General features: G+C 50.6%; 1 protein-coding gene across 2 annotated transcripts in view; it reads right to left on the bottom strand.

Moving 5' to 3' along the window:
- Positions 1-25,326, bottom strand: part of LOC137591420 (semaphorin-5B-like) — a 29,756-nt gene extending 4,430 nt beyond the window's left edge. The window contains exons 1-18 of one of the 2 annotated variants that reach the window (XM_068309395.1): positions 25,195-25,326; positions 18,900-19,088; positions 18,219-18,318; positions 18,079-18,124; positions 17,811-17,873; positions 16,214-16,312; positions 15,880-16,093; positions 15,508-15,793; positions 13,666-13,801; positions 12,084-12,291; positions 11,797-12,004; positions 4,152-4,269; positions 3,739-3,923; positions 2,814-2,957; positions 2,592-2,739; positions 1,845-2,064; positions 1,493-1,714; positions 1,257-1,427 (exon numbers count right to left, since the gene is read on the bottom strand). In XM_068309395.1, the coding sequence (XP_068165496.1) occupies positions 1,257-1,427; positions 1,493-1,714; positions 1,845-2,064; positions 2,592-2,739; positions 2,814-2,957; positions 3,739-3,923; positions 4,152-4,269; positions 11,797-12,004; positions 12,084-12,291; positions 13,666-13,801; positions 15,508-15,793; positions 15,880-16,093; positions 16,214-16,312; positions 17,811-17,873; positions 18,079-18,124; positions 18,219-18,318; positions 18,900-19,088; positions 25,195-25,222 (2,785 nt within the window). In that variant the 5' untranslated portion in view covers positions 25,223-25,326. Of the gene's footprint in view, positions 1-1,256; positions 1,428-1,492; positions 1,715-1,844; positions 2,065-2,591; positions 2,740-2,813; positions 2,958-3,738; positions 3,924-4,151; positions 4,270-11,796; positions 12,005-12,083; positions 12,292-13,665; positions 13,802-15,507; positions 15,794-15,879; positions 16,094-16,213; positions 16,313-17,810; positions 17,874-18,078; positions 18,125-18,218; positions 18,319-18,899; positions 19,089-24,771; positions 24,856-25,194 lie in introns of those variants that run through there. The other variant, XM_068309396.1, reaches the window with a different exon arrangement.
- Between the last annotated feature and the right edge of the window lie 286 nt (positions 25,327-25,612).

Below are 25,612 nucleotides of genomic sequence, written 5' to 3'. Positions count from 1 at the left end.
AGGAAACCTTTGGATAGACCTGGTAAGCCCAAACGGGTAGTGCGGGTGAACTGGGAACGTCTGGAGGAGGACTCTGTCCGTGAGGCCTTCAATTCACACCTCCGAAGGAGCTTCTCGTGCATCCCTGTGGAGGCTGGGGGCATTGAACCTGAATGGTCGATGTTCAAAGCTTCCATTGCTGAAGCTGCAGCTGACAGCTGTGATCTCAAGGTCTTGGGTGCCTCAAGGGGCGGTAACCCTCAAACACCGTGGTGGACCCCGGTGATCAGGGAAGCCGTCCGACTGAAGAAAGAGGCCTTCAGGGGCATGTTGTCCCTGGGGACTCCTGAAGCAGTTGCAGGGTACCGATGGGCCAAAAGGACTGCAGCCTCGGCTGTGATGGAGGCAAAACGGAGGGTGTGGGAGGAGTTTGGAGAGGCCATGGAGAAGGACTATCGCACGGCACCAAAGTTGTTCTGGAGGACTGTCCGACACCTCAGGAGGGGGAAATGGGTAACCATCCAAGCTGTATACAGCAAGGATGGGACACTGTTGACCTCGACTGAGGAGGTTGTCGGTCGGTGGAAGGAACACTTTGAGGAACTCCTGAATCCAACTACCCCAACTGACCCGTCCTCTGTTGCAGAGGCAGAGCTGGAGGATGATGGGGGATCAGAGTCAATCTCTCGGGGCGAAGTCACCGAGGTAGTTAAACAACTTCACGGTGGCAAAGCCCCGGGGGTTGATGAGATTGACCGGAAATGCTGAAGGCTCTGGGTGTTGAGGGGCTGTCATGGATGACACCCCTCTTTAACATTGCGTGGAAGTCTGGGACAGTGCCGAAAGAGTGGCAGACTGGGGTGGTGGTTCCTCTTTGTAAAAAGGGGGACCATAGGGTGTGTGCCAACTACAGGGGCATCACACTCCTCAGCCTCCCTGGGAAAATTTACTCCAAGGTGCTGGAAAGGAGGGTCCGGCCGATTGTCGAGCCTCAGATTGAGGAGGAACAATGTGGGTTCCGTCCTGGTCGTGAAACAACGGACCAGCTTTTTACTCTCACAGGGATCCTAGAGGGGGCTTGGCGGGCCAATACTTTTGCAAGGCACTGTACAATACAACAGAACATACATGAACATACATCAACATGACCACAGAGACAGACTCCAGCCTCAAGACAGAAAACCACTGATTCCAAGCAGACAAAAGACATTTGATGAGAAAGTCTTCAGACAGTCTGTCTGCTCGTCCACCTGGACCTCCTGGTCCTGCTGCCCTACCTTCACAGGTGTGTGTGTTACACAGCACCTCTTCGGTGTGCAGGCCTAAGCAGATGTCCCCCCCACCAGCAGGTGGCGGGTTACTACAGGTCCGGGTCCGTTGGTAGTGTCCGCCCCCACAGCTGGCTGAGCACTGGGTCCAGGAGGACCAGCAGGACCAGGCACCTCGTACTGGAACACAAAGACTGTCAGACGCTGTACCTGTTCAGAACTCCCCTGTAAGGCCCCCCCCCCACCTGGACAGGGCTGGCTGCTGCAGTCCTGGTACTCCACCGGGGATCCTCTACAGGCGCTGAGGTTGGTCCTGCCCTCAGCCGTCAAGCAATTGCGTTTGCGGGTCCGGAAGCCTCCAGAACACTGCTGAGAGCAGCTGGACCATGTTTCCCAGGATCCCCAGCGCACACTTTGGTGCTGGGGGAGAGCTGGCCCGCTGGTTTTCACACTGTCCACAACCAGAGCTGGAATACATATCAGAACTGCTGTTCAGTGACAATAATGAACTGATTAGGAGAAACCAAACTGCTCAGCCAATGAGAAGAGCTCTTCTCTTGGCTCCACCCCCAACGCTTGACCTTATGATGAACTCACCGTCAGTCCGGCAGGCACCGATGCCGGGGCAGAGCCGAGTCTCCACCCGCTTCCTGCCTAGCTGGAGCTGCTGGGGGTGGGGCAGCTGGACCCGACAGGTGTACCTGAATCTCTGCTCCTGCCTGGACCCGTCTTGACTCACGTTCACTGGCATCCATGGTGTCCAGGGGGTGTTGCGTCGAACCTCAGGGCAGGTCTCCAGGTTACAAGCCTGATACTCCTGGAACACAGGAAGGAGGGTGAGGGTGAGGGTTAGGGCTAGGGGTTAGGGTGAGGGTTTAGGGCTAGGGGTTAGGGGTTAGAGTTAGGGCTCGGGTTTGGGTTTGGGTTCGGGTTAGGGTTCAGGCTAGGGTTTGGGTTAGGGTTCAGGTTAGGGCTGGGTTCGGGTTCAGGTTAGGGTTCAGGTTTGGGTTTTGTTAAGTTTCCGGTTTGGGTTAGGGTTCGGGTTAGGGCTGGGTTCGGGTAAGGGTTCAGGTAAGGCTTAGAGTACGGGTTAGGGCTGGGTTTGGGTTGGGGTTGGGGTTCGGGTCCATGTGGAACTGTAGCCTCATTTTACTCCAGTACTTCTCTGGGGGACTGACGTTTTTGCTGTGAGCAGAGTTCCACTTGACATTATCCACCTTTTATGAGCAGGTTTAGATCAGTGTGGGATGTTTAGATGATGTTATTCTAGCTTTATGAATTTAAATACATGAAATTTCACATAATGTCCTTTACTTTTCATAACACACTTTTATTATTTATTACCATGGAACATCCAGCACAACTGGTGCCGTTCTCACAGAGTCTGGTCCTGGAATGCACCCCCCCTCCACATTCAGTGCTGCAGTGGGACCATGTCCCCCATGGGGTCCACACCGCAGGCAGAGGACAGGGCTTCTTCTCATTGCACAGCCTGTGGATGGACAATCAGAGACGGGCTGAACATCTGGCCTCATGGGTTCCTCCTGGTGGAGGACCAGGTCTCACCTCTCCTCTCGACCCTGGCCAACACAGACCCGACCGCCGTGGCGAGGCGATGGGTTGTTGCAGGACCGCTGCCGCACCTCAAATCCAATCCCACAGGTGCTGCTGCATTGGTCCCATGAAGACCACGGAGTCCAGCCGCCGTTCCTGAGCAGTAGAGACGATTAAATGACGAGAGGTAAAGGTAAGAGACCTCCAGCCAGTTAGCGAAGTAAAGGTAGGAGACCTCCAGCCAGTTAGTGAGGTAAAGGTAAGAGAACTCCAGCCGGTTAGTGAGGTAAAGGTAGGAGACCTCCAGCCGGTTAGTGAGGTAAAGGTAGGAGACCTCCAGCCGGTTAGTGAGGTAAAGGTAGGAGACCTCCAGCCGGTTAGTGAGGTAAAGGTAAGAGACCTCCAGCCGGTTAGTGAAGTAAAGGTAGGGGACCTCCAGCTGGTTAGTGAGGTAAAGGTAAGAGACCTCCAGCCGGTTAGTGAAGTAAAGGTAGGGGACCTCCAGCCGGTTAGTGAGGTAAAGGTAAGAGACCTCCAGCCGGTTAGTGAAGTAAAGGTAGGGGACCTCCAGCTGGTTAGTGAGGTAAAGGTAGGAGACCTCCAGCTGGTTAGTGAGGTAAAGGTAAGAGACCTCCAGCCGGTTAGTGAAGTAAAGGTAGGGGACCTCCAGCCGGTTAGGGGGGTAAAGGTAGGAGACCTCCAGCAGGTTAGGGGGGTAAAGGTAGGAGACCTCCAGCCGGTCAGGGGGGTAAAGGTAGGAAACCTCTAGCCGTTAGTGGACCGGTACGGGAACGAGACCGCCCCGGGTGTTAAACTGTCTAATCATCATTAGCAAGTGATATTCTAGCAAGTGTCCAATCATCACATTGTAAACAGCATATTAAACCACATGTTAATCCGGCCACCAGAACCGTTCTATGTGCAGAAGGAAGCGTACCTGGAACAGTTTGCCACCTGGATGGTTGAACCCTTACATTCAAGCCCACCACACTGGACCACTGGTCCGTCACATGAGCGGGATCGGCACATGCAGCTGCTGACAAGCCCCTCTCCGTTGTCATGGTTACAAGGCTGCCAGGGTGCCCAGGGTCCAAAACCTCCATTCTGTGTCAGGTTCCTCACCTCCAGACAGAATTCAAGGGGTTTAAAGTCCGCGCCAGACACACACAAACATGTCCCAATCACTACAAACTGCTCAATAGAGTGCTTAGAAAATCACAACCACAATATTAATGTATAATAACCAGATAAGCAGGCACACTGTCATAAAAAAGATCAACAGTTCCTGATGAATCAACAAACATAGGTGTAGAAGCTAGCTGGACTCCTTTGTAGGATGAGGATACTTACCGGGCAGCCGGTGATGTTCTGGCTCCACTGGTCCATGTTGGAACTGTCCTCCATGGTGGTGCAGCGATTCTGCTGGTGATCCCATCCACAGTACGGGTCCCGAGCTTCCACGCAATGACTAACGACAAGAGGTTGGAGGTGCAGAATTAACAAGTCTGTTTGCATGAAAGTCTGGTTTGACATGAATGATTGATTGAAGATGACACGCTTCAGGGTTAGGGTTGGGGTAACTAGGGTTAGGGTTGGGGTAAACAGGGTTAGGGTTAAGGTTACCAGGGTTAGGGTAACCAGGTTATTGGTTAGGGTAACCAGGGTTAGGGTTTGGGTTAGAGTAAACATGGTAAGGGTTAGGGTTGGAGTTAGGGTAACCAGGGTTAGTGTTAGGCTTGGGGTTAGAGTTGGGTTTAGGGTAACCAGGGTTCAGGTTAGGGTAACAAGGGTTAAGGTAGCCAGGGTACTGGTTAGGGTAACCAGGGTTAGGGTAACCAGGGTTAGGGTTGGGGTTGGGGTAACTAGGATTAGGGTAGCCAGGGTACTGGTTCGGGTAACCAGGGTTCAGGTTAGGGTAATCAGGGTTAGGGGTGGGGTAAGCAGGGTTAAGGTAAGGTAACCAGGGTTAGGGTAACCAGGATATTGGTTAGGGTAACCAGGGTTAGGGTAACCAGGTTTAGGGTAACCTGGGTGAGGGTTTGGGTTGGGGTTAGTATGACCAGGGTTAGGGCTAGGCTTGGGGTTAGGGTTGGGGTTAGGGTAACTAGGGTTAAGGTAACCAGGGTTAGGGCTAGGGTAACCAGGATTAGGATTAAGGTAGCCAGTGTAAAGGTTAGGGTAACCAGGGTTAGTGTTAGGCTTGGGGTTAGGGTTGGGGATAGGGTAACCAGGGTTAGGATCAGGGTAACCAGGCTAAGGGTTAGGGTTGGAGTTAGGGTAACCAGGGTTAGTGTTAGGCTTGGGTTAGAGTTGGGGTTAGGGTAACCAGGGTTAGGGTAACCAGGATTAGGGTTGGGGTAACCAGGGTTAGGATTAGGGTAACCTGGGTAAGGGTTAGGTTTGGGGTTGGGGTTAGGGTAACCAGGGTTAAGGCAACCAGTGTTAGGGTTAGGGTTGGGGTAACCAGGGCTCAGGTTAGGGTAATCAGGGTTAGGTTTGGGGTAAACAGGGTTAGGGTTAAGGTAAACAGGGTTAGGGTTACGGTAAACAGGTTTAGGGTAACCAGGGTATTGATTAGGGTAACTAGGATTAGGTTAACCAGGGTTAGGGTAACCAGGGTTAGGATTGGGGAAACCAGGGTAAGGGTTAGGGTTGGGGTTAGGGTAACCAGGGTTAGGGTTAGGCTTGGGGTTAGGATAACCAGGGTTCAGGTTAGTGTAACCAGGGTTAGGGTTGGGGTAAACAGGGTTAGGGTTAAGGTAACCAGGGTGATGGTTTGGGTTGAGGTGTAGGTAACCAGGGTTAGGGTAACCAGTGTTAGGGTTAGGGTAACCAGGGTAAGGGTTAGGGTTGGAGTTAGGGTAACCAGGGTTAGTGTTAGGCTTGGGGTTAGAGTTGGGGTTAGGGTAACCAGGGTTCAGGTTTGGTTAACCAGGGTTAGGGTTACAGAAACCAGGGTTAAGGTTTGGGTTGGAGTGTTGGTAACCAGGGTTAGGGTAACCAGGGTTAGGGTTGGGGTAACCAGGGTTCAGGTTAGGGTAATCAGGGTTAGGGTTGGGGGTAAACAGGGTTAGGGTTAAGGTAAACCCGTTGAGGCTAACCAGGGTATTGGTTAGGGTAACTAGGGGGTAGGATAACCAGGGTTTGGGTTAGGGTAACCAGGGTCAGGATTAGAGTAATCAGGGTAGGGGTTAGGGTTGGGGTAGGGTAACCAGGGTTAGGGTAACCAGGGTTAGGGTTGGGGTAACAAGGGTTCAGGTTAGGGTAATCAGGGTTAGGGTTGGGGTAAACATGGTTAGGGTTAAGGTAACCAGGGTTAGGGCAACCAGAGTATTGGTTAGGGTAACCAGGATTAGGGTAACCAGGGTTAGGATAACCAGGGTTGGGGTAACCAGGGTTAGGGTTTGGGTCGGGGCTAGGGTAACCAGGGTTAGGATAACCAGGGTTAGTGTTGGGGTAACCAGGGTTAGGGTTAGGGGTAACCAGGTGCTCTGCCGTGCATCAGTTGTTCTACGCTGGTCAACAAACTCATGCAAACGTTGCTTAAGGAACAACCACTGCCTGCCATACAGTGTGTTCCTATGGAAGCAGACCAGAGGCCCGTACCATGAAGCTGGATTACGGCTTAGCGAGATAACTTCAGGCTTAACCCTGGCTTTTCGGTACCATAAAGGTGGCTGACTTTCTATCAGGCTACATTGTCGCGGTAACCTATGCTGAACACCTAACCTGCTCAGGAGCAGGATAAGTTCAAGATAAGAGCTCAGCAGGTATAACAGCCCCACCTACTGACCAATCAGAGCTCAGCAGGTATAACAGCCCCACCTACTGACCAATCAGAGCTCAGCAGGTATAACAGCCCCACCTACTGACCAATCAGTTCTCTTGAAAACGGGCCGTCCGTTCCCTGAGAACCCGGTGGATCTCGGGTCACAGCTTGTGTGCAGAGCGCTCAGGCAGAGAGAATATTTAGGGATGGCTGTAATCCGGTGGGATTGCCTGAACAATGACTGTAGAAAGGTAGAGGTTTTGGGGGGAGGGGTTACATTACATCTGTCAGCTGCTGGAGCCTCACATCAGGAATGGAACGCACCCCAACCACGCGCTGACAGCCCCACAGTGTGCATTGACCTGAGGGTCTTTGCCACATTTAATATATTTCTTAGTGATGTTGGTATTATGATGTCCTGAAATCCCTCGTTGGACGGGTTACAAGCAAGACACAGATAGAATGTCATTGATCAGTGATTTGTTTCAGTAAATCATGGATTGATTGATTGATAGGTACTTTTATGTATTCTGTTGGCGATGCTGAAAACCTGTGAAGAACACAGTACGTAGAGCTGTTCATAAAGTCACGGGGGCTACGATCACATGTCATAACCAAACATGTGGTTCACACACACATGTATGAACACACACATGTTACTGTAGTCAGATACACAAGTGCAGTCATAGTGGGGCAGTAATGTTATAATGGCACCAACTTCCTCATTGACGCAGTCGGCCATGTTTTCCCAGCGATCCTTGCTCCGTTTGGCAGCTGCAGCTGTGTTGCTTTTTGCCTGGATTATTGATTTTTATTGCTCGTATTTATTACCTAATAATTATTGTTTGCTCCGCCGGTTTGTCCCACATGACCATCAGCAGCGAATCAAGCTCTACCCAACAACCACCTGCAGACCTTCACTCTGGATGTTGATGGGAGTGCTGTGGGCGCTCATACTCCCGTGAGTTTCTGCTCGACATGCGCAGAACAACTTTATTGGACTTAAACCCAGCAGACGCGGAAGTGCTGCACGAGTGCGGTCTGCTCCGGAGGCCTGCTTAATCACCGACCCCCACTCCTGCTCCCCGCCTGCAGTCGAAGCACCACAAGTGGAACATGCGGAAGCAGAAGCGCCGCAAGTGTGGGGGCATCCAGGATAGGCTAGTGGCTAGCTCTCACCAGCCGGCTGTCCCGACCATCACACTCGCCAACGTACGCTCGCTGGACAATAAACATCCGCCTGCTCCGATCATCAACTAAGTCTGTGGATGAGTGTTGTGTGGAAACATGGCTCACTGACAGCGTCCCGGACTGTGCCATTCAGCTAACGTGCTACCGGGCTGACAGAGCGCTCACTGAGGGGGGGGCGACCCGCGGCGGGGAACTCTGTGTTTACATCAGGGATGCTGCTGTGGTCTGCACACACTGCTCTCCTCTGGTGGAGCTCCTGATCATCAGATGCCGGCCATTCTACCTTCCCAGGGAGTTTTCTGCCATATTGCTGGTGGCAGTAATCATCCCTCCCCCCTCCATTAACAACAGGAGTGAGGCACTGAATGAACTCTACCATCCCATCAGTGAGCAGCAGACAGCCCACCCAGATGCCTTCCTCATTCTGGCGGGGGACTTTAACCACGCAAACCCCAAGAGTGTGTTTCCAAAATGATGTAGACGTATCAACTTTGCCACCAGAGGAGCTAACATCCTGGACAATGTCTACACGACACATGAAGATGCCTACAAGGCCCGCGCCCTCCCCCACCTTGGGGCGTCAGACCACACCACTGTCATGCTAACGCCCGCATACAGACCACTGGTTAGAGTCGTTAAACCTGTGAAGAGGCAGATCCGGGTGTGGCCTGATGGGTCGTCAGAGGCACTCCAGGACTGCTTCTCAACCACAGACTGGAGCGTATTCAAAGACGCAGCCACCCACAACAACACCACAGACCTCCAGGAGTCACTGCATACATGAGGAAATGCATGGATGATGTCACGGTCATCAGAACCTCTCCGTTCGAGCCAACCAGAAGCCTTGGCTGACAGGTGAAGTCCAAAGACTCCTGAGGGCGTGGAACGCGGCCTTCAGAGCTGGAGATGAGGTGGGCCTAAGGACAGCGAGGGCCAATCTGTCACAAGGCATCCGAGTGGCCAAGAGACAGTACTCCAGGAGGATCGCCACCCACTTCAGCGACAGCAGAGAACCAGGAACCTGTGGTGGGGGATTCAGTCCATTACGGACTACAAGCCCCTTCTGCAGTCCTGCGACAGCTCCACCACTCTGCTGAACCAGCTGAATGACTTCTTTGCATGCTTTGAGGCAGACAATGGCATCCCGGCACAGAAGGCTCTACCCTCCCTTCAACCCTGGACCCTTTTCAGTTTGCTTACCGGTCCAACAACTCGACCGATGACGCCATCTCCACGGCCCTTCACCCAACCCCCACCCACCTGGAGACCAAAGTCTCATACACCAGAATGCAGTTCATCGACTTCAGCTCAGCATTCAACACAATCATCCCCCAGCAGCTCATCTATAAACTGGACCAGCTTGGACTCAACACCTCCATACGCAACTGGCTGCTGGACTTCAGCAGCACCAAGTTCCTGGGTGTGCACATCTCCAAGGACCACAACACCACATCGCTGGAGAAAAAAGCCCAACAGCGCCTCTACTTCCTCCGCAAACTGAGGAGAACAACAGCCCCACCCCCCATCATGCTGACCTTCTACAGAGGCCCCATGGAGAGCATCCTGACCAGCTGCATCACCCTGTGGTACGGCGCCTGAACCGTTTCCTGCAGACCCTGCAGCGCATCATGAGAGCAGCTGAAAAGATCACTGGTGTCTCCCCACTTCCCTCAGACATTTACAACACCCGCCTCACCCGCAAAGCCATCAGCATTGCAGGTGACCCCCCCCACCCCTCTCTCACAGCCTTTTCAGCCTGCTGCCATCAGGTAGGAGACTGTAGAGTCTGGACCAGAACCAGCAGGATCAAGGACAGTTTCTGTCACCAGGTGGTCAGGAGGCTCAACTCCCTCCCTGCTCTGCCCCCTGCCATAGCCTTGAACTCTACCCTCACCCTGCCCCCCCCCCCAGCACCTGACTACCTATCTCTCCCTCCCCCGTCAACTCAGGGACTGGTCACACGTCACTTCCCTATGAGAGTGTATAGAGATGTTAACCATCCCTTGTGTTTCGTCTCGTACTTCGTGCTGTACTGTCTGATGTACTGTCTGATGTACTGTCTGTGTAGTACCGTCTGTGTAGTACCGTCTGTGTAGTACCGTCTGTGTAGTACCGTCTGTGTAGTACCGTCTGTGTAGTACCGTCTGTGTAGTACCGTCTGTGTAGTACCGTCTGTGTAGTACCGTCTGTGTAGTACCGTCTGTGTAGTACCGTCTGTGTAGTACCGTCTGTGTAGTACCGTCTGTGTAGTACCGTCTGTGTAGTACCCTCTGTGTAGTACCGTCTGTGTAGTACCGTCTGTGTAGTACCGTCTGTGTAGTACCGTCTGTGTAGTACCGTCTGTGTAGTACCGTCTGTGTAGTACCGTCTGTGTAGTACCGTCTGTGTAGTACCGTCTGTGTAGTACCGTCTGTGTAGTACCGTCTGTGTAGTACCGTCTGTGTAGTACCGTCTGTGTAGTACCGTCTGTGTAGTACCGTCTGTGTAGTACCGTCTGTGTAGTACCGTCTGTGTAGTACCGTCTGTGTAGTACCGTCTGTGTAGTACCGTCTGTGTAGTACCGTCTGTGTAGTACCGTCTGTGTAGTACCGTCTGTGTAGTACCGTCTGTGTAGTACCGTCTGTGTAGTACCGTCTGTGTAGTACCGTCTGTGTAGTACCGTCTGTGTAGTACCGTCTGTGTAGTACCGTCTGTGTAGTACCGTCTGTGTAGTACCGTCTGTGTAGTACCCTCTGTGTAGTACCGTCTGTGTAGTACCGTCTGTGTAGTACCGTCTGTGTAGTACCGTCTGTGTAGTACCGTCTGTGTAGTACCGTCTGTGTAGTACCGTCTGTGTAGTACCGTCTGTGTAGTACCGTCTGTGTAGTACCGTCTGTGTAGTACCGTCTGTGTAGTACCGTCTGTGTAGTACCGTCTGTGTAGTACCGTCTGTGTAGTACCGTCTGTGTAGTACCGTCTGTGTAGTACCGTCTGTGTAGTACCGTCTGTGTAGTACCGTCTGTGTAGTACCGTCTGTGTAGTACCGTCTGTGTAGTACCGTCTGTGTAGTACCGTCTGTGTAGTACCGTCTGTGTAGTACCGTCTGTGTAGTACCGTCTGTGTAGTACCGTCTGTGTAGTACCGTCTGTGTAGTACCGTCTGTGTAGTACCGTCTGTGTAGTACCGTCTGTGTAGTACCGTCTGTGTAGTACCGTCTGTGTAGTACCGTCTGTGTAGTACCGTCTGTGTAGTACCGTCTGTGTAGTACCGTCTGTGTTGTCCCGTCTGTGTTGTCCCGTCTGTGTTGTCCCGTCTGTGTTGTCCCGTCTGTGTAGTACCGTCTGTTGTCCCGCCTGTTGTCCCGCCTGTTGTCCCGCCTGTTGTCCCGCCTGTTGTCCCGCCTGTTGTCCCGCCTGTTGTCCCGCCTGTTGTACCGCCTGTTGTCCTGCCTGTTGTCCTGCCTGTTGTCCTGCCTGTTGTCCTGCCTGTTGTCCTGCCTGTTGTCCTGCCTGTTGTCCTGCCTGTTGTCCTGCCTGTTGTCCTGCCTGTTGTCTTGCCTGTTGTCCTGCCTGTTGTCCTGCCTGTTGTCTTGCCTGTTGTCCTGCCTGTTGTCCTGCCTGTTGTCCTGCCTGTTGTCCTGCCTGTTGTCCTGCCTGTTGTCCTGCCTGTTGTACTGCCTGTTGTACTGCCTGTTGTACTGCCTGTTGTACTGCCTGTTGTACTGCCTGTTGTACTGCCTGTTGTACTGCCTGTTGTACTGCCTGTTGTACTGCCTGTTGTACTGCCTGTTGTACTGCCTGTTGTACTGCCTGTTGTACTGCCTGTTGTACTGCCTGTTGTACTGCCTGTTGTACTGCCTGTTGTACTGCCTGTTGTACTGCCTGTTGTACTGCCTGTTGTACTGCCTGTTGTACTGCCTGTTGTACTGCCTGTCTACCGTGGGTCAGAGAGAACTGCAATTTCATCTGTGCTGTATGTCGTATATAGATGGTACATTTGACAATAAAGCTGACTTTGACTTTGTGGCGGTACTCCTGATGCACTAGTGGATCCTACCGTTCTGATGGGTAGCTGGAGCAGCGTTCTAAGGAGATCTTCACCAGCTGGTCATCCAGGCCTACAAACAGTGAGCGGTCACCGTGGAGGATTTGCAGGCTCTTGATTGGGCTGACTTTCCCCTCTGGGAGGATCCTGAGCTCCTCCAGGTAGCACCCATGAACACTTTTATTGGGTGTAGACAGGGCCTTCAGGATGGTCCCGTATTCTGATTGGATGAGATGATGAGGATGAAACAGAACAGGGTTACGGTGACATGACCATGCAGCGGCGCTCTAGACGCTCACCAGTGCCGATGAACATGACGTGGTAGAGGGCGTCCAGGCCCTGCACCAGGTCCACCACCATCCTGGAGAACCGCAGGTTGTCCTGGGTGAGCAGAGGGTCCACTGTGATTGGTTGGACCACATCGTTCATGAGGAAGAGTCTCTGGGCGTCCTGGAGGCTGCGCTCCGTCAGGTTGCCCCCCGGGCCCCCCTCCTCCAGCGTGCCACACTGCAGACAGGAAGAAGGTGTCAGGGTGAAGAACCCTCTGGGTTACAGGATTTCAACCGCACAACCTCCAGCTGCTAATGCTAATGCAGAGGTCAAAGGTCGATCTCAGTGAGTCCATGTGGCTCAACGTGGTTTAGTCTGAACAGATGAACTGATCGTTCTATAGATAACATCTAGGAATGGACACCAGAGATAAAGTTGTCTGTGTTGAGGAGGTGAACTGACACCTCCCCACCCACCAATTCACACTCGAAAGTTCTGTTAAAAAAATGTTCTGGCCCCCCTCAGTCCTGAACTGGTCACCCTCTGGTCCCCACCCTAAGACCCCCAAGGAGAGAGCGCGGAGGTTTGAAGAAGAACATAATCGTTACTGATAATAATGTGATTACTGGTCAATAATGTAATAGAAGCCCTGAAGTGATAACGTTCTAACTTTTGGTTCATAACCTAATAATTAGGGGTTGGGGTCACTCATAAATATTATGTTATTAGCCAAAAGTTATCAGTTCAGGACTCTTATTATGTTATTGACCTTTTACATTATTACGTTCTCAGCTCCTCCTACATTACTGGCTTTAACAGGCGTCATGTAAAGCAGGTCTGACTGTGGTTTGAAATGTGTGTGTAGGTTCTGACATACACACACATTCAGAGAAAGCATCTGTGGTGGAAAGTTTTTAACACAATAAAATAATAAAATAAAATAATATCATAAAATATTATCATAAAATATTATCATTTCATAGAACCAAATATCTGGATTGTTGCGTGTGTGTCTCAAATCATTCCCATCATCCCACTCCGCCCAGCCTGAAAATAAACACCGTTGAACTTAACTCCTGTCTTGTCTCTTTGTGCTGCACTTGGGTTCTTTTGCCTCCCGTGACACTCGCAGGGTTCGCGTGACTGATTATGTTGTGTCATCAGATAGCTTTTTGAAACTGTCGACTTGACATTTTTGTTAACGTCTGGAGGTCATGATGTACCTACTGAAACTAAGTGAAAGCAAAGGTGCCGAAGTTAAACAACAGATTCACACCTCCCCTAACTACGCCTTTAGAGTATAAATTATGTGTGATTCTTTTCATACTTTTGTACTTGAACATCGCTGCAGCTCTCGTCTGCAAGTTTTCCTGTACCCAGAATATTCTGTCAAGAAACTTCGAAGGGCTGTCCAGAGATCTCATTATAATAAGTATTTGTTGAACTTGTCTGTCTATATCATCGATGATATTATTGTACTGCTACTCAACCTATGCATGATTTGAACTGACAAATATCTTGTATTTATACACTGTGTCCTGTCCTAAGAAAAACAAAACCCCACCACACATCCACGTGGAATCCTTCAGTTCATCTTCCTGCCACTCATACCTGGAAGTTGGGGATGGGGTTTGGGGTGGAGAGCCAGGCGGTGCGGGGGTTCTCCTGGAAACGGAAGGGTCCGTTGAAAGCCTGGACGATGGAGCTCAGGTTGAAGGCACACACGGCAGAAGCTGAGATACTGTTCCTGAAAGAGGCAGTCAGAAAGAGATCCATCATATTGATGTTGTTTGTAGTTCTAAAGCAGGACATCAACCCTCAGAGCAAAGCAGACGCTTCTCTCTGAGAGCTAAAACCAAACGGAGGAAATGTTGTGGTTCCACATACAGTATTTGCCCTTCACTCTGGAACATTGACTATCTGATGACATCATTCAATGACCAATGAAATGACAGCAGATGCCCCCCCACAGTGAGACACTGTGGGGGGGCATCTTGGTGAATCTCCATGATGGGACAATTATTTACAGAAAAATTTCATTTTTCCAGTGTCACACTTTGTGACTGGTCTCTGGCCAGCTGACAGCAAACCGAAGGTAAAGGACATGTTGACGTCCTTCACCCAGCTGGACATTTGAAGGTCGTGGTTCATTTCTCATTGAGACTGTACAGATGGGTTCTTTGTGGTTCAACTTTTCACTGATGTAACAGATGCAGGACCTTTCAATCTAACATTCCAGCTGTTGGAGCATTTCTGTCCGAGCAATCTCGTTGGAGCGATCCCGTCGGAGCGATCCTGTTGGATTGATCTCATCGGAGCGTTCCCGTTGGAGTGTTCCCGTTGGAGCGTTCCCGTTGGAGCGTTCCCGTTGGAGCGTTCCCGTTGGAGCAATCCTGTCAGCGCGATCCCGTCGGAGTGATCCCATTGGAGCATTCCTGTCGGAGCGATCTCATTGGAGCCATCGAGTCGGAGTGATCTCATCGGAGCGTTCCCGTTGGAGTGATCCCGTTGTAGCGATCCCGTTGGAGTTATCCCGTTGGAGCGATTCCATCGGAGCGATCCCGTTGGAGAGATCCCGTTGGAGCGATCCCGTCGGAGCAATCCCGTCGGAGCAATCCCGTCGGAGCAATCCCGTTGGAGCGATCCAGTTGATCCGATCCCATCGGAGCGTTCCAGTTGGAGCGATCCAGTTGATCCGATCCCGTTGGAGCGATCCCGTTGGAACAATCTTGTTGGAGCGATTCTATCAGAGCAATCCCATTGGACATTCAGATATTTGAATCCACTAATGTTTCAGTAAATTCTTCATGTGGGTTAATATTCAGTAGCCTCTCACTGTTACAATGAACTAACTATGATGAAACTGTCATGGAGTGTTTAACATTGAGACATCATGAAGAATACATATAATAGATATTCCTTTTATTGATTGCTGGCCTGTCTAACTGTGTCCTAACACATTTTGGTGTGTGTGTTTTGAAAGACGGAAACCACATCTTGCAAGGGCAGGATTAGGGTCAAGGTCAGGGTTAGGGGTTAGGGGTTAGGGGTTAGGGTCAGGGTTAGGGTCAGGGTCAGGGCTAGGGTAAGAGTCAGGGTCAGCGTCAGGGTCAAGGTTAGGGTAAGGGTCAGGTTTAGGATTAGGGTTAAGGTTAGGGTTAACCTTAATCCTGGGGTTAGGGTCAGGACTAATTTTTGACTCAGCCCACCTAGATGTAAAACAGTCTTGACTGCACTTCAGTTTATTCTTCATGTCCACCTTAGCGTTTCCTTGTTTCCGACTCCTGTCTTTCCAGTTCCTTCTCCCCTCAATCAGTTCATTTTCAGTATTTTGGAAGTTTTGGCTTTGGAGATAGGCCAGAAAAGAGCTGGCATTTTATCTGGGGTGTACCCCAGCAGAGCCGTGACCAGGTGGCAGATGAGACGAGGTGGTTATTAATAAGCGTTACTCACACGTTAGTGGTGAAAATGCCGTAGAGGAGCTCCTGCTCCGGCAGGTAGAAGGTGCTCTGCAGCTCGTGGTAGTAGAAGGGGATCTCTCCTGAGCGCGAACAGTTGAGCCGCGCCTTGGTGAAGGTGGTCCAGGTGTCCTCCAAGAGGAAGCGTCCACCCATGTCATTCTTACAGACCCGCGCCACACGAGAGAACACCGTCTTCCCACAGTCGTTCTCAACCGCAGTTTCTCTCAGGAAGAAGTAGGCGAAGAGTCCGATCTCGTACACCGAGACGAAGTTCGGCTCTGGAGGAACGAGACACAGCCTGACCAAACGCTCTGATATCATCAACACAGCGGTGGCTACAGGACAAACAGGGGTGGGCCTTCACCACTGAGCCATTTGGAGTTGTACTGGGCGGTGCGAAGGGGGGGCATATTCCCCAGGCTCCGGTAGATAACCGGGTCACGTCCAGAGAAGTCGATCACCGTGGCAGCGTAGAACTCGCCCTTCTCCGTCACCATGGCGGTGGAATTGTGGCGTGGGTCGTAGGGACATCGGGCGACACCGTTGACGGTGTCCAGGACCTGGCTAAGGTCAGCAACCTGACCAGAGGACGACAGAAACACTGAAACAGAAGCTCCTCTGAACGCCCACAATGTCTCTGACACTTCTCAGAATCAGGAACCAAACAGTCCAGTAGGTCTGAACCCAGCTGTACCAACCTGCCTGGTCAAGCAGATGGGGGCGAAAGCATTGGTCCCACATGTGAAGAGTGTCGCCCCACTGATCAGCAACACCCGGACGTAGTTCTGACACTCCTCCTGCAGACAAGCACCAGAAAGAGACGACCCAATGAGCTGAGGGCAGATAGAGACGACCCAATGAGCTGAGGGCAGATAGAGACGACCCAATGAGCTGAGGGCAGATAGAGACGACCCAATGAGCTGAGGGCAGATAGAGACGACCCAATGAGCTGAGGGCAGATAGAGACGACCCAATGAGCTGAGGGCAGATAGAGACGACCCAATGAGCTGAGGGCAGATAGAGACGACCCAATGAGCTGAGGGCAGATAGAGACGACCCAATGAGCTGAGGGCAGATAGAGACGACCCAATGAGCTGAGGGCAGATAGAGACGACCCAATGAGCTGAGGGCAGATAGAGACGACCCAATGAGCTGAGGGCAGATAGAGACGACCCAATGAGCTGAGGGCAGATAGAGACGACCCAATGAGCTGAAGGCAGAAAGAGACGACCCAATGAGCTGAAGGCAGATAGAGACGACCCAATGAGCTGAGGGCAGATAGAGACGACCCAATGAGCTGAGGGCAGATAGAGACGACCCAATGAGCTGAGGGCAGATAGAGACGACCCAATGAGCATGAGCTGAAGGCGACTAGCAGAGCCTCCAGAACCCAACAGAACCTCCGGCTGGTGCTTTAATTCACAACCTCATAGTTCATCTGTGAGGTTCTAACACGTCACAACAAGCATCAGGCGTTAGTGAACAAAACCTTTTGCTTCATTTACTCTTCAAAACATCTAAAGTGCATCATAAACAACACATCTACAAATAAATGAGTTAAACTAACAAATGAACAATTAGACTAAACTGGATGAAAGTGAACCCAACTGAATAGAAATGGAATTAATTGGATCCTGTGATCAGGTGTGAACAGGCTCAGTCAGCACTACCCCAGACTTCAGGTGTGAACACTACCTCAGGCTTCAGGTGTGAACATTACCTCAGGCTTCAGGTGTGAACACTACCCCAGACTTCAGGTGTGAACACTACCTCAGACTTCCGGTGTGAACACTAACTCAGACTTCAGGTGTGAACACTACCTCAGACTTCAGGTGTGAACACTACCTCAGACTTCAGGTGTGAACACTACCTCAGGCTTCAGGTGTGAACACTACCTCAGACTTCAGGTGTGAACACTACCTCAGGCTTCAGGTGTGAACACTACCTCAGACTTCAGGTGTGAACACTACCTCAGGCTTCAGGTGTGAACACTACCTCAGGTGTCAGGTGTGAACACTACCTCAGGCTTCAGGTGTGAACACTACCTCAGACTTCAGGTGTGAACACTACCTCAGGCTTCAGGTGTGAACACTACCCCAGACTTCAGGTGTGAACACTACCTCAGACTTCAGGTGTGAACACTACCTCAGACTTCAGGTGTGAACACTACCTCAGACTTCAGGTGTGAACATTACCTCAGGCTTCAGGTGTGAACACTACCCCAGACTTCAGGTGTGAACACTACCTCAGACTTCAGGTGTGAACACTACCTCAGATTTCAGGTGTGAACACTACCTCAGACTTCCCTTTGCTCAGGCACGAGAGCCTTGTCTCTTCATCAGGTGTCCATTCCTTCACCTGCAAACAGGTCATGTGATCAGATCATGTGATTACATTCACATGAGCACATCCAGCATCTCAGCACAGACATTAGTTCAGGTTCCCTCAGTGATGGTTTCAGGCTTGTAGTGTTCCACTTTAAGAGTCCTGAACTAAATGCTACTGAACTGAAATAACACTAGAATGAAGACAAACGAGTGATTTTGAAACAAGCTGATGTTACCTGCATGAGGGACGCGTTGCGCAAAGTCAGTCTGAAGAGGAAGTTCCTGTAAGTTAAGAAGCGCAGATGAAGGAAACAGGATTCCTTCCATACGTTCCTCTTCTAACGCCACACGTGTTGATGCTGATAGTTTTTGTCACCTTGCTCCAACAAGCAGTTGGTTTCTGCCCGGGTCCAAAGCCAGCTGGGAGAAGTCCTTCACGTGAGGATGGGAAAACCGAGACATCCGTGGCCTCAGTGCTGCAGACGGGCGACGCCATGAGGAGGCGTCCAGGACAAAGACACAAAGATAAGGTAGAGGGATCAGTTTACACCAAAGGAACCCTGGGTCGGTCCACCGCCACATCTCCACAGGGGGTCACCTGATGGACCCCGACCTCACAATGTGGACTTCATTTAAACAGCTCCACCAGATGAGTAGCTAATACTACTGGTGTGTTCTCTTCTCTCTGGATTGCGTTGCTTTAGAGTTTACCATCATTTTTGGTTTCTGGATTATTTTGAAAAAGGGAGACGTCACAAACGTGGGGCGTTGGGATCTGCTGACTCGTCCGCGTCGTCACAAAACGCGTCATTGAAATGAATCATGACATCATTCTGTAAGGGACTCGACTCAATCAAACAGAACCAGTTAGCATGGCATCTCTACTAACTACTAGCCCATGCTAAGCTAACGTTATGCTGGTGGTAGCTTAATGGAGATTTAAGCTTTAAAAGGCTTTTGGGACTGAGTTGTATTATAACCCTTTTCCGTCCGTCTGTCCGTCCGTCGCAGACAGACGGCTAACGTGACGTGAAGCCGACACTTCTGATCTGCACACCTTGGAAGGAGACCACAGGATGTTCCCTTCGACTGCAGTCTGCTGCTTCCAGAGGAGACGTGTGGGACAGACATGTGGAAGAACACATGACCAGCAGAAGGCCACAGGAGGAGAGAAGCCACGCCCCCCACCCCAATGTAACCATAGTAACAACCTCCTCCGGTCTCCTGTCACGTTCTCCAGAAACACCTGCAGGAGGAGAGGAAACATTTGTGAGTCACGTCAGAAGCAGTGAGGGACATGAGACCCGGTGATGGTGTGGCCCCCCAGGACAGAGGAGCTCCATGTCGGGTCTATTCTGAGCTGAATCCAACATTTAGGATCCCCCCCCCCCCCCCACCGTGTCAAGGGGACGCAGCCAAGACGAATCCACCTGAAGGGGTTAGGGTCAGGGTCAGGATTAGGGTTAGTGACCTGGGTTGTGTGTGTGTGTGTTAGATGGAACACAATGTTGTGTAGAGGCCCTGGACGGACACACTGGGGGGATGCCTGTAGGTATGCAATTAGTACAACAAGTCAGTACGGGGGGGGGGGGGGGGCAGCGACGGGCAGCGACTTCACTGAGCGCCCCAATCGAGCAGTTGGTAAGGGGGACGATGCCTTGCTCAAGGGCGCCTCAGCAGTGACCGGGAGGTGAGCTGACACCTCCCACTGTCGGGAAGGCTGGGGGGAGCGGGAATCAAACCGTCAGTCTCTGATTATAGAACGCCCGCTCTACCGCTGAGACACAGCCCCCCAGGGACGTACTACGTCACTACGTATTAGCAATAAACCAATGAGAACCTACAGTACGTAAAGCTACATTAAGCTACATACAGTACAGTACCACAGTACGTACAGTATGTACAGTATGTACAGTATATACAGTACATACAGTACATACAATATGTACAGTAAGTACAGCACGTAGTGTGTGCAGTACATACAGTACTACAGTACAGTACATGATTGATTAACCATCTTTAATTCCCTCCAGACCAAACCTGTCGCTCTTTTTTATTGATTTTATTTTATTGTTGATTCTTTGATTACTTGAACGTGTCATTCTGTCCTCCAGAGCCCTTGAAATAAAATGTATTAGTATTATTATTATTATTATTATTTACAGACAATACGGACACCTCAGATACAGGAACATGTACCTCACACACACCAGCAACACAACACACACATGTGTGTAACATGTTCATACAGGTGTGTCCAGCAGGTTTGCCTCTGTGGATTATGGGTAAACCCTAACCCTGGCTGCTCGGTGTATCTTCTCTGATAACGTGACCCAGAAAGCTGAGGTTCATGCGTTTCCTGAACCGTGGGGGGGTTGGGGGGGTGTTGAACACACACTCAGGCTGCCTGGATGGAAACACCTACGGCCCAAAACAGATGTGAAGAAACAGAGCTGCTCCTTCATGGACCCGTGTGTTTATACTGGGGGGCCGTGAGCGAACATGTGGCCCCCACCAGCAAAGAGCAAAGCAAATGCTAAACCTAACCCTACCCTAGCCTGAATGCTAACCCTAACCTAACCTGAATGTTAACCCTAATCCTAACCTAGACTGAATGCTAACCCTAACCCTAGCCTGAATGCTAACCCTAACCCTAACTCTAGTCTGAATGCTAACCCTAACCCTAACTCTAGCCTGAATGCTAACCCTATCCTGAATGCTAACCCTAACCCTACCCTAGTCTGAATGCTAACCCTAACCCTACCCTAGTCTGAATGCTAACCCTAACCCTAACTCTAGCCTGAATGCTAACCCTATCCTGAATGCTAACCCTAACCCTACCCTAGCCTGAACGCTAACCCTAACCCTAGCCTGAATGCTGACCCTATCCTGAATGCTAACCCTAACCCTAACTCTAGCCTGAATGCTAACCCTAACCTAGCCTGAATGCTAACCCTAACCTAGCCTGAATGCTAACCCTATCCTGAATGCTAACCCTAACTCTAGCCTGAATGCTAACCCTATCCTGAATGCTAACCCTAACTCTAGCCTGAATGCTAACCCTAACCCTAACTCTAGGCTGAATGCTAACCCAATCCTGAATGCTAACCCTTACCCTAACTCTATCCTGAATGCTAACACTAACCCTAACCCTAGCCTGAATGCTAACCCTATCCTGAATGCTAACACTAACCCTAACCCTAGCCTGAATGCTAACCCTATCCTGAATGCTAACCCTAACTCTAGGCTGAATGCTAACCCTATCCTGAATGCTAACCCTAACCTGTTTCCAGTGATCTTGTCAGGTGCTCCTGTGGCCCCCGTGCTGCTCTAGATGTTCCTCTGGTGGGGAACCTGTGTCTCTGGAGTCGGGGCTTCGTGGAGATCTGCTCTTCTTGTAATGTAGAGGTTCAGTTTAGTGGAATGGAATGCGGCCCCTTGTCCGTGTGTGTCGGCCCCAGCAGCTCCATGTAGTCGGTATATTGATGACCGATGAAGAGCGTTCAGAGCTTTGCTAGCTGAAGCTAACGGAGGTCCAGAGCCCCCCCATCATCACGTTTCTCAGCTCCTTCCTCCGGCCTGAATGGAGTCTCTGTGTCGCCGCCAGCGATCTGCCAATGGCTGCACTCCTTCACCGTGAATGGACCGGGTGTAGCGCTGCTCAATAGGCATGCTAATGGGCATGGCGATGCTACAATGGCCCCGGGGTCGTCTGCCAGCGCTAATGATCCAGTTTGGCCCCCGCCACAGGAGGTGGACGACAGGAATCCTAAGGAGGCGCACAGCTGCGCCGGTGCCTCGATTCCTGTCTCCTCTCAGCTCCGCCTCTGTCCTCTGGTCAGAACCACAGTAGCAAACCCGCTAACGACAGCGAGCCGCTAACAACAGCAACCCGCTAACAAGAGCAACCCGCTAACTACAGCAACCCACTGACAACAACCCGCTAACGACAGCAACCCTATAAGGACATCAAGCTGCTAACGACAGCAACCAGCTAACGACAGCAACCAGCTAACGACAGCAACTCACTGCAATGACAGCAGCCTGCTAACGACAGCTAGCCGCTAATGACAGCAACTCACTGCAATGACAGCAACATGCTAACGACAGCAACACAATAAGGACAGCAGCCCGCTAACGACAGCAACTCACTAACGACAGCAACTCACTAACGACAGCAAGCCGCTAACGACAGCAACTAACAACAGCAACCCACGAATGACAGCAACCCGCTAACAACAGCAACTCGCTGCACTGACAGCAAACCGCTACCGACAGCAACCCACTAACGACAGCAACCCGCTAACGACAGCAACTCGCTGCAACAACAGCAACCCGTTATTGACAGCAACCCGCAAGCGACAGCAACCAGCTAATGACAGCAACCTGCTAACGACAGCAACCCGCTCATGAAAGCAACCCGCAAATAACAGCAACTCTCAAATGACAGCAACCCGGTAACGACCGCAATCCGCTAACAACAGCAACCTGCTAATGACAGCAACCCGTTAATGACAGCAACCCGCTAACGACAGCAACCCGTTAATGACAGCAACCCGCTAACGACAGCAACCCGATGATGACAGCAACCCGCTAAAGACAGCAACCCGCTAAAGACAGCAACCCGCTAACGACAGCAACCCGCTAACGACAGCAACCCGCTAACGACAGCAACCCGCTAACGACAGCAACCCGCTAACGACAGCAACCCGCTAACGACAGCAACCCGCTAACGACTGGCCCCTTACACGCTTCACTGTCAACCTGAGCTAAAGGAACATGTCAAAGTCAAACAAATCAATCCCTACACCTTACCTCTGGAGTTAACAGGAGCTAACAGGAGCTAACAGGAGCTAACAGGAGCTAACAGGAGCTAACAGGAGCTAACAGGAGCTAACGGGGGCTAACAGGAGGTAACAGTAGGTAACAGGAGCTAACAGGGGCTAACAGGAGGTAACAGGAGGTAACAGGAGCTAACAGGAGGTAACAGGAGCTAACAGGAGGTAACAGGAGGTAACAGGAGCTAACAGTAGCGCTATCATAGCACCACTATGACGCTCCAGGTGAACGATGACCTGAAGTCCCTTCTTGTCTGGTCCTCTGTTTGTGTCATGGTGCTCTGCTGTGTTGGGGTGTGGCAGGGGGTGGAGCCAAACCTGTGGGTGGAGCCTCGTCTCCACACCAGAGCCTCCTCAGGCTGATTAGCCGTCTTCTCTGTTTCTCTGCCAGCTGGTTTTCTGCGCTTCAAGTTTATGGACTTTTTGAGATTTCATGTTTCCAGGATTTCAGGATTTTGTTTGTCTGATGAAACCCTGGGGTTTTTCCTTTTAACTGGGTTTTAAATGAACTAGTTATCTGTAATCAGTAACCAGTTTGGAACTAACCAGTCTGGAACTAACCATTCTTTAACTAACCAGTCTGGAACTAACCAGTCCGGAACCAAACAGTCTGGAACTAACCAGTCCGGAACCAAACAGTCTGGAACTAACCAGTCCGGAACCAAACAGTCTGGAACTAACCAGTCTGGAACCAGTAACCAGTCTGTAACTAACCAGTCTGTAACTAGCCATTTTAACTAACCAGTCTGGAACTAACCAGTCTGCAATTAACCAGTCTGGAACCAGTAACCAGCCTGTAACTAACCAGCCTGTAACTAACTAGTCTGTAATTAACCAGTCTGTAATCAGTAACCAGTCTAGAACTAACCAGCCTGTAATTAACCAATCTGTAATTAACCAGTCTGGAACTAACCAGTCTGGAACCAGTAACCAACCTGTAACTAACCAGTCTGTAACCAGTAACCAGTCGAACTAACCAGTCTGGAACCAGTAACCAGCCTGTAACCAGTAACCAGCCTGTAACCAGAAACCAGTCAGTAACAGTTACCAGCCTGTAACCAGTAACCAGCCTGTAACCAGTAACCAGTCTGTAACCTGTAACCAGTAACCAGTCTGTAACTGTAGCCAGCCTGTAACCAGTAACCAGTTTGTAACCAGTAACTAGTCTGTAACCAGTAACCAGTCGAACTAACCAGTCTGGAACCAGTAACCAGCCTGTAACCAGTAACCAGCCTGTAACCAGAAACCAGCCTGTAACCAGAAACCAGTCAGTAACAGTTACCAGCCTGTAACCAGTAACCAGCCTGTAACCAGTAACCAGTCTGTAACCTGTAACCAGTAACCAGTCTGTAACTGTAGCCAGCCTGTAACCAGTAACCAGTTTGTAACCAGTAACTAGTCTGTAACCAATAACAAGTCTGTAATAGTAACCAGCCTGTAACCAGTAACCAGCCTGTAACCAGTAACCAGTCTGTAACCAGTACCCAGTCTGTAATAGTAACCAGCCTGTAACCAGTTTGTAACCAGTAACTAGTCTGTAACCAGTACCCAGTCTGTAATAGTAACCAGCCTCTAATCAGTAACCAGCCTGTAACCGTTAACCAGTCTGTAACCCTAACCAGGATGCAGTTTGTGTATGTGCTGGGGTGTTTCTGTAGCTTAGCCTAGAATGGGGGGGGGGGCTATCCCAGCTAAAAAACTATAATAACTATAAAAACTATAACTAGAATAACTAGAATAACTAGGGTTTAAATTCACATTATAGATGACTGGAGGAGCAGAGAGATAAAAAATAAAGAACTATTATAACTATAATAACTATTATAATAACTATCATAACTACTATAACTATGATACTATGATAACTATAATAACTATAATAACTATTGTAACTACTATCACTATGATAACTATAATAAGTATTATAACTAGTATAACTAGAAGCAGGCCATCCAGAAACCGAGGCAGCAAAGTTTTTTTTTTCTTTTTAAAAAAACCAAAAAACACCTCCAGTAGAGACATCACACACACACACACACACACACACACACACACACACACACACACACACACAGGAACAGAAGAACTGACCTGAGGACCATCACCAGCCGATCCAGGAGGAGAAGTGGCTCCGCTCACGTTCACACACAGCAGCACCCTGACCGGAGTGTGTGTGTGTGCTGGGGAGGGAGGGGTGTGTGTGTGTGTGTGTGTGTGTGTGTGTGTCTGTTTGTGTGTGTTTGCTGGGGAGGGATGGGAAGGGTGTGAGGTGTGTGTGTGTGTGTGGGGGGGTTAGGATGGGGGGTAAAATACTTCTTTAAGTGAAGGGAGACAGGAGTGTGTGTGTGTGTGTGTGTGTGTGTGTGTGTGTGTGTGTGTGTGTGTGTGTGTTAGGGGGGGTTTCGTTTGAAAGTAGGTCACGTTTGAATCTCTCTCTCACACACACACACACACACACACACACACACACACACACACACACACACACACACACAAACCCTAACCCATCTGAACCTTCATAGTTCTGTCTCTTCGTTGTCATGGTGATGACGACACATGGATGGATGGATGGATGATGATGGATGGATAGACTGATGGATGATGGTTGGATGATGGATGGATGGATGGATGATGGGTGGATGGATGACGGACGGGTGATGGTTGGATGATGGATGGATCCAGTGAGTCCAGGATCAGAGGCGTTGCTATAGTAACGTGATCAGGTCATCATTCTGTTGGGGAGCCTCAGACGGTTTGTGTTGGTCAGGTCCAGCCTGAATGAGACCCTCTGTGGTCCTCACCTTGACCCCCCACCCTGTGGTCCCCGTGACCCCCGACCTGTCAGAGCTCTCAATAGAGGCCTTGTGCGACACACAGCGTCTGTGTCCACAAGAAATATTGACTTCAATGCTTCAAACATGCAGCTTGATCC

The sequence above is a fragment of the Antennarius striatus genome, chromosome 24, assembly GCF_040054535.1.
Source record: "Antennarius striatus isolate MH-2024 chromosome 24, ASM4005453v1, whole genome shotgun sequence".
In the NCBI taxonomy this organism is placed as follows: Eukaryota; Metazoa; Chordata; class Actinopteri; order Lophiiformes; family Antennariidae; genus Antennarius; species Antennarius striatus.
The sequence above is the reverse complement of the archived record's forward strand: the minus strand, read 5'-3'. Positions and strand labels throughout refer to the sequence as shown.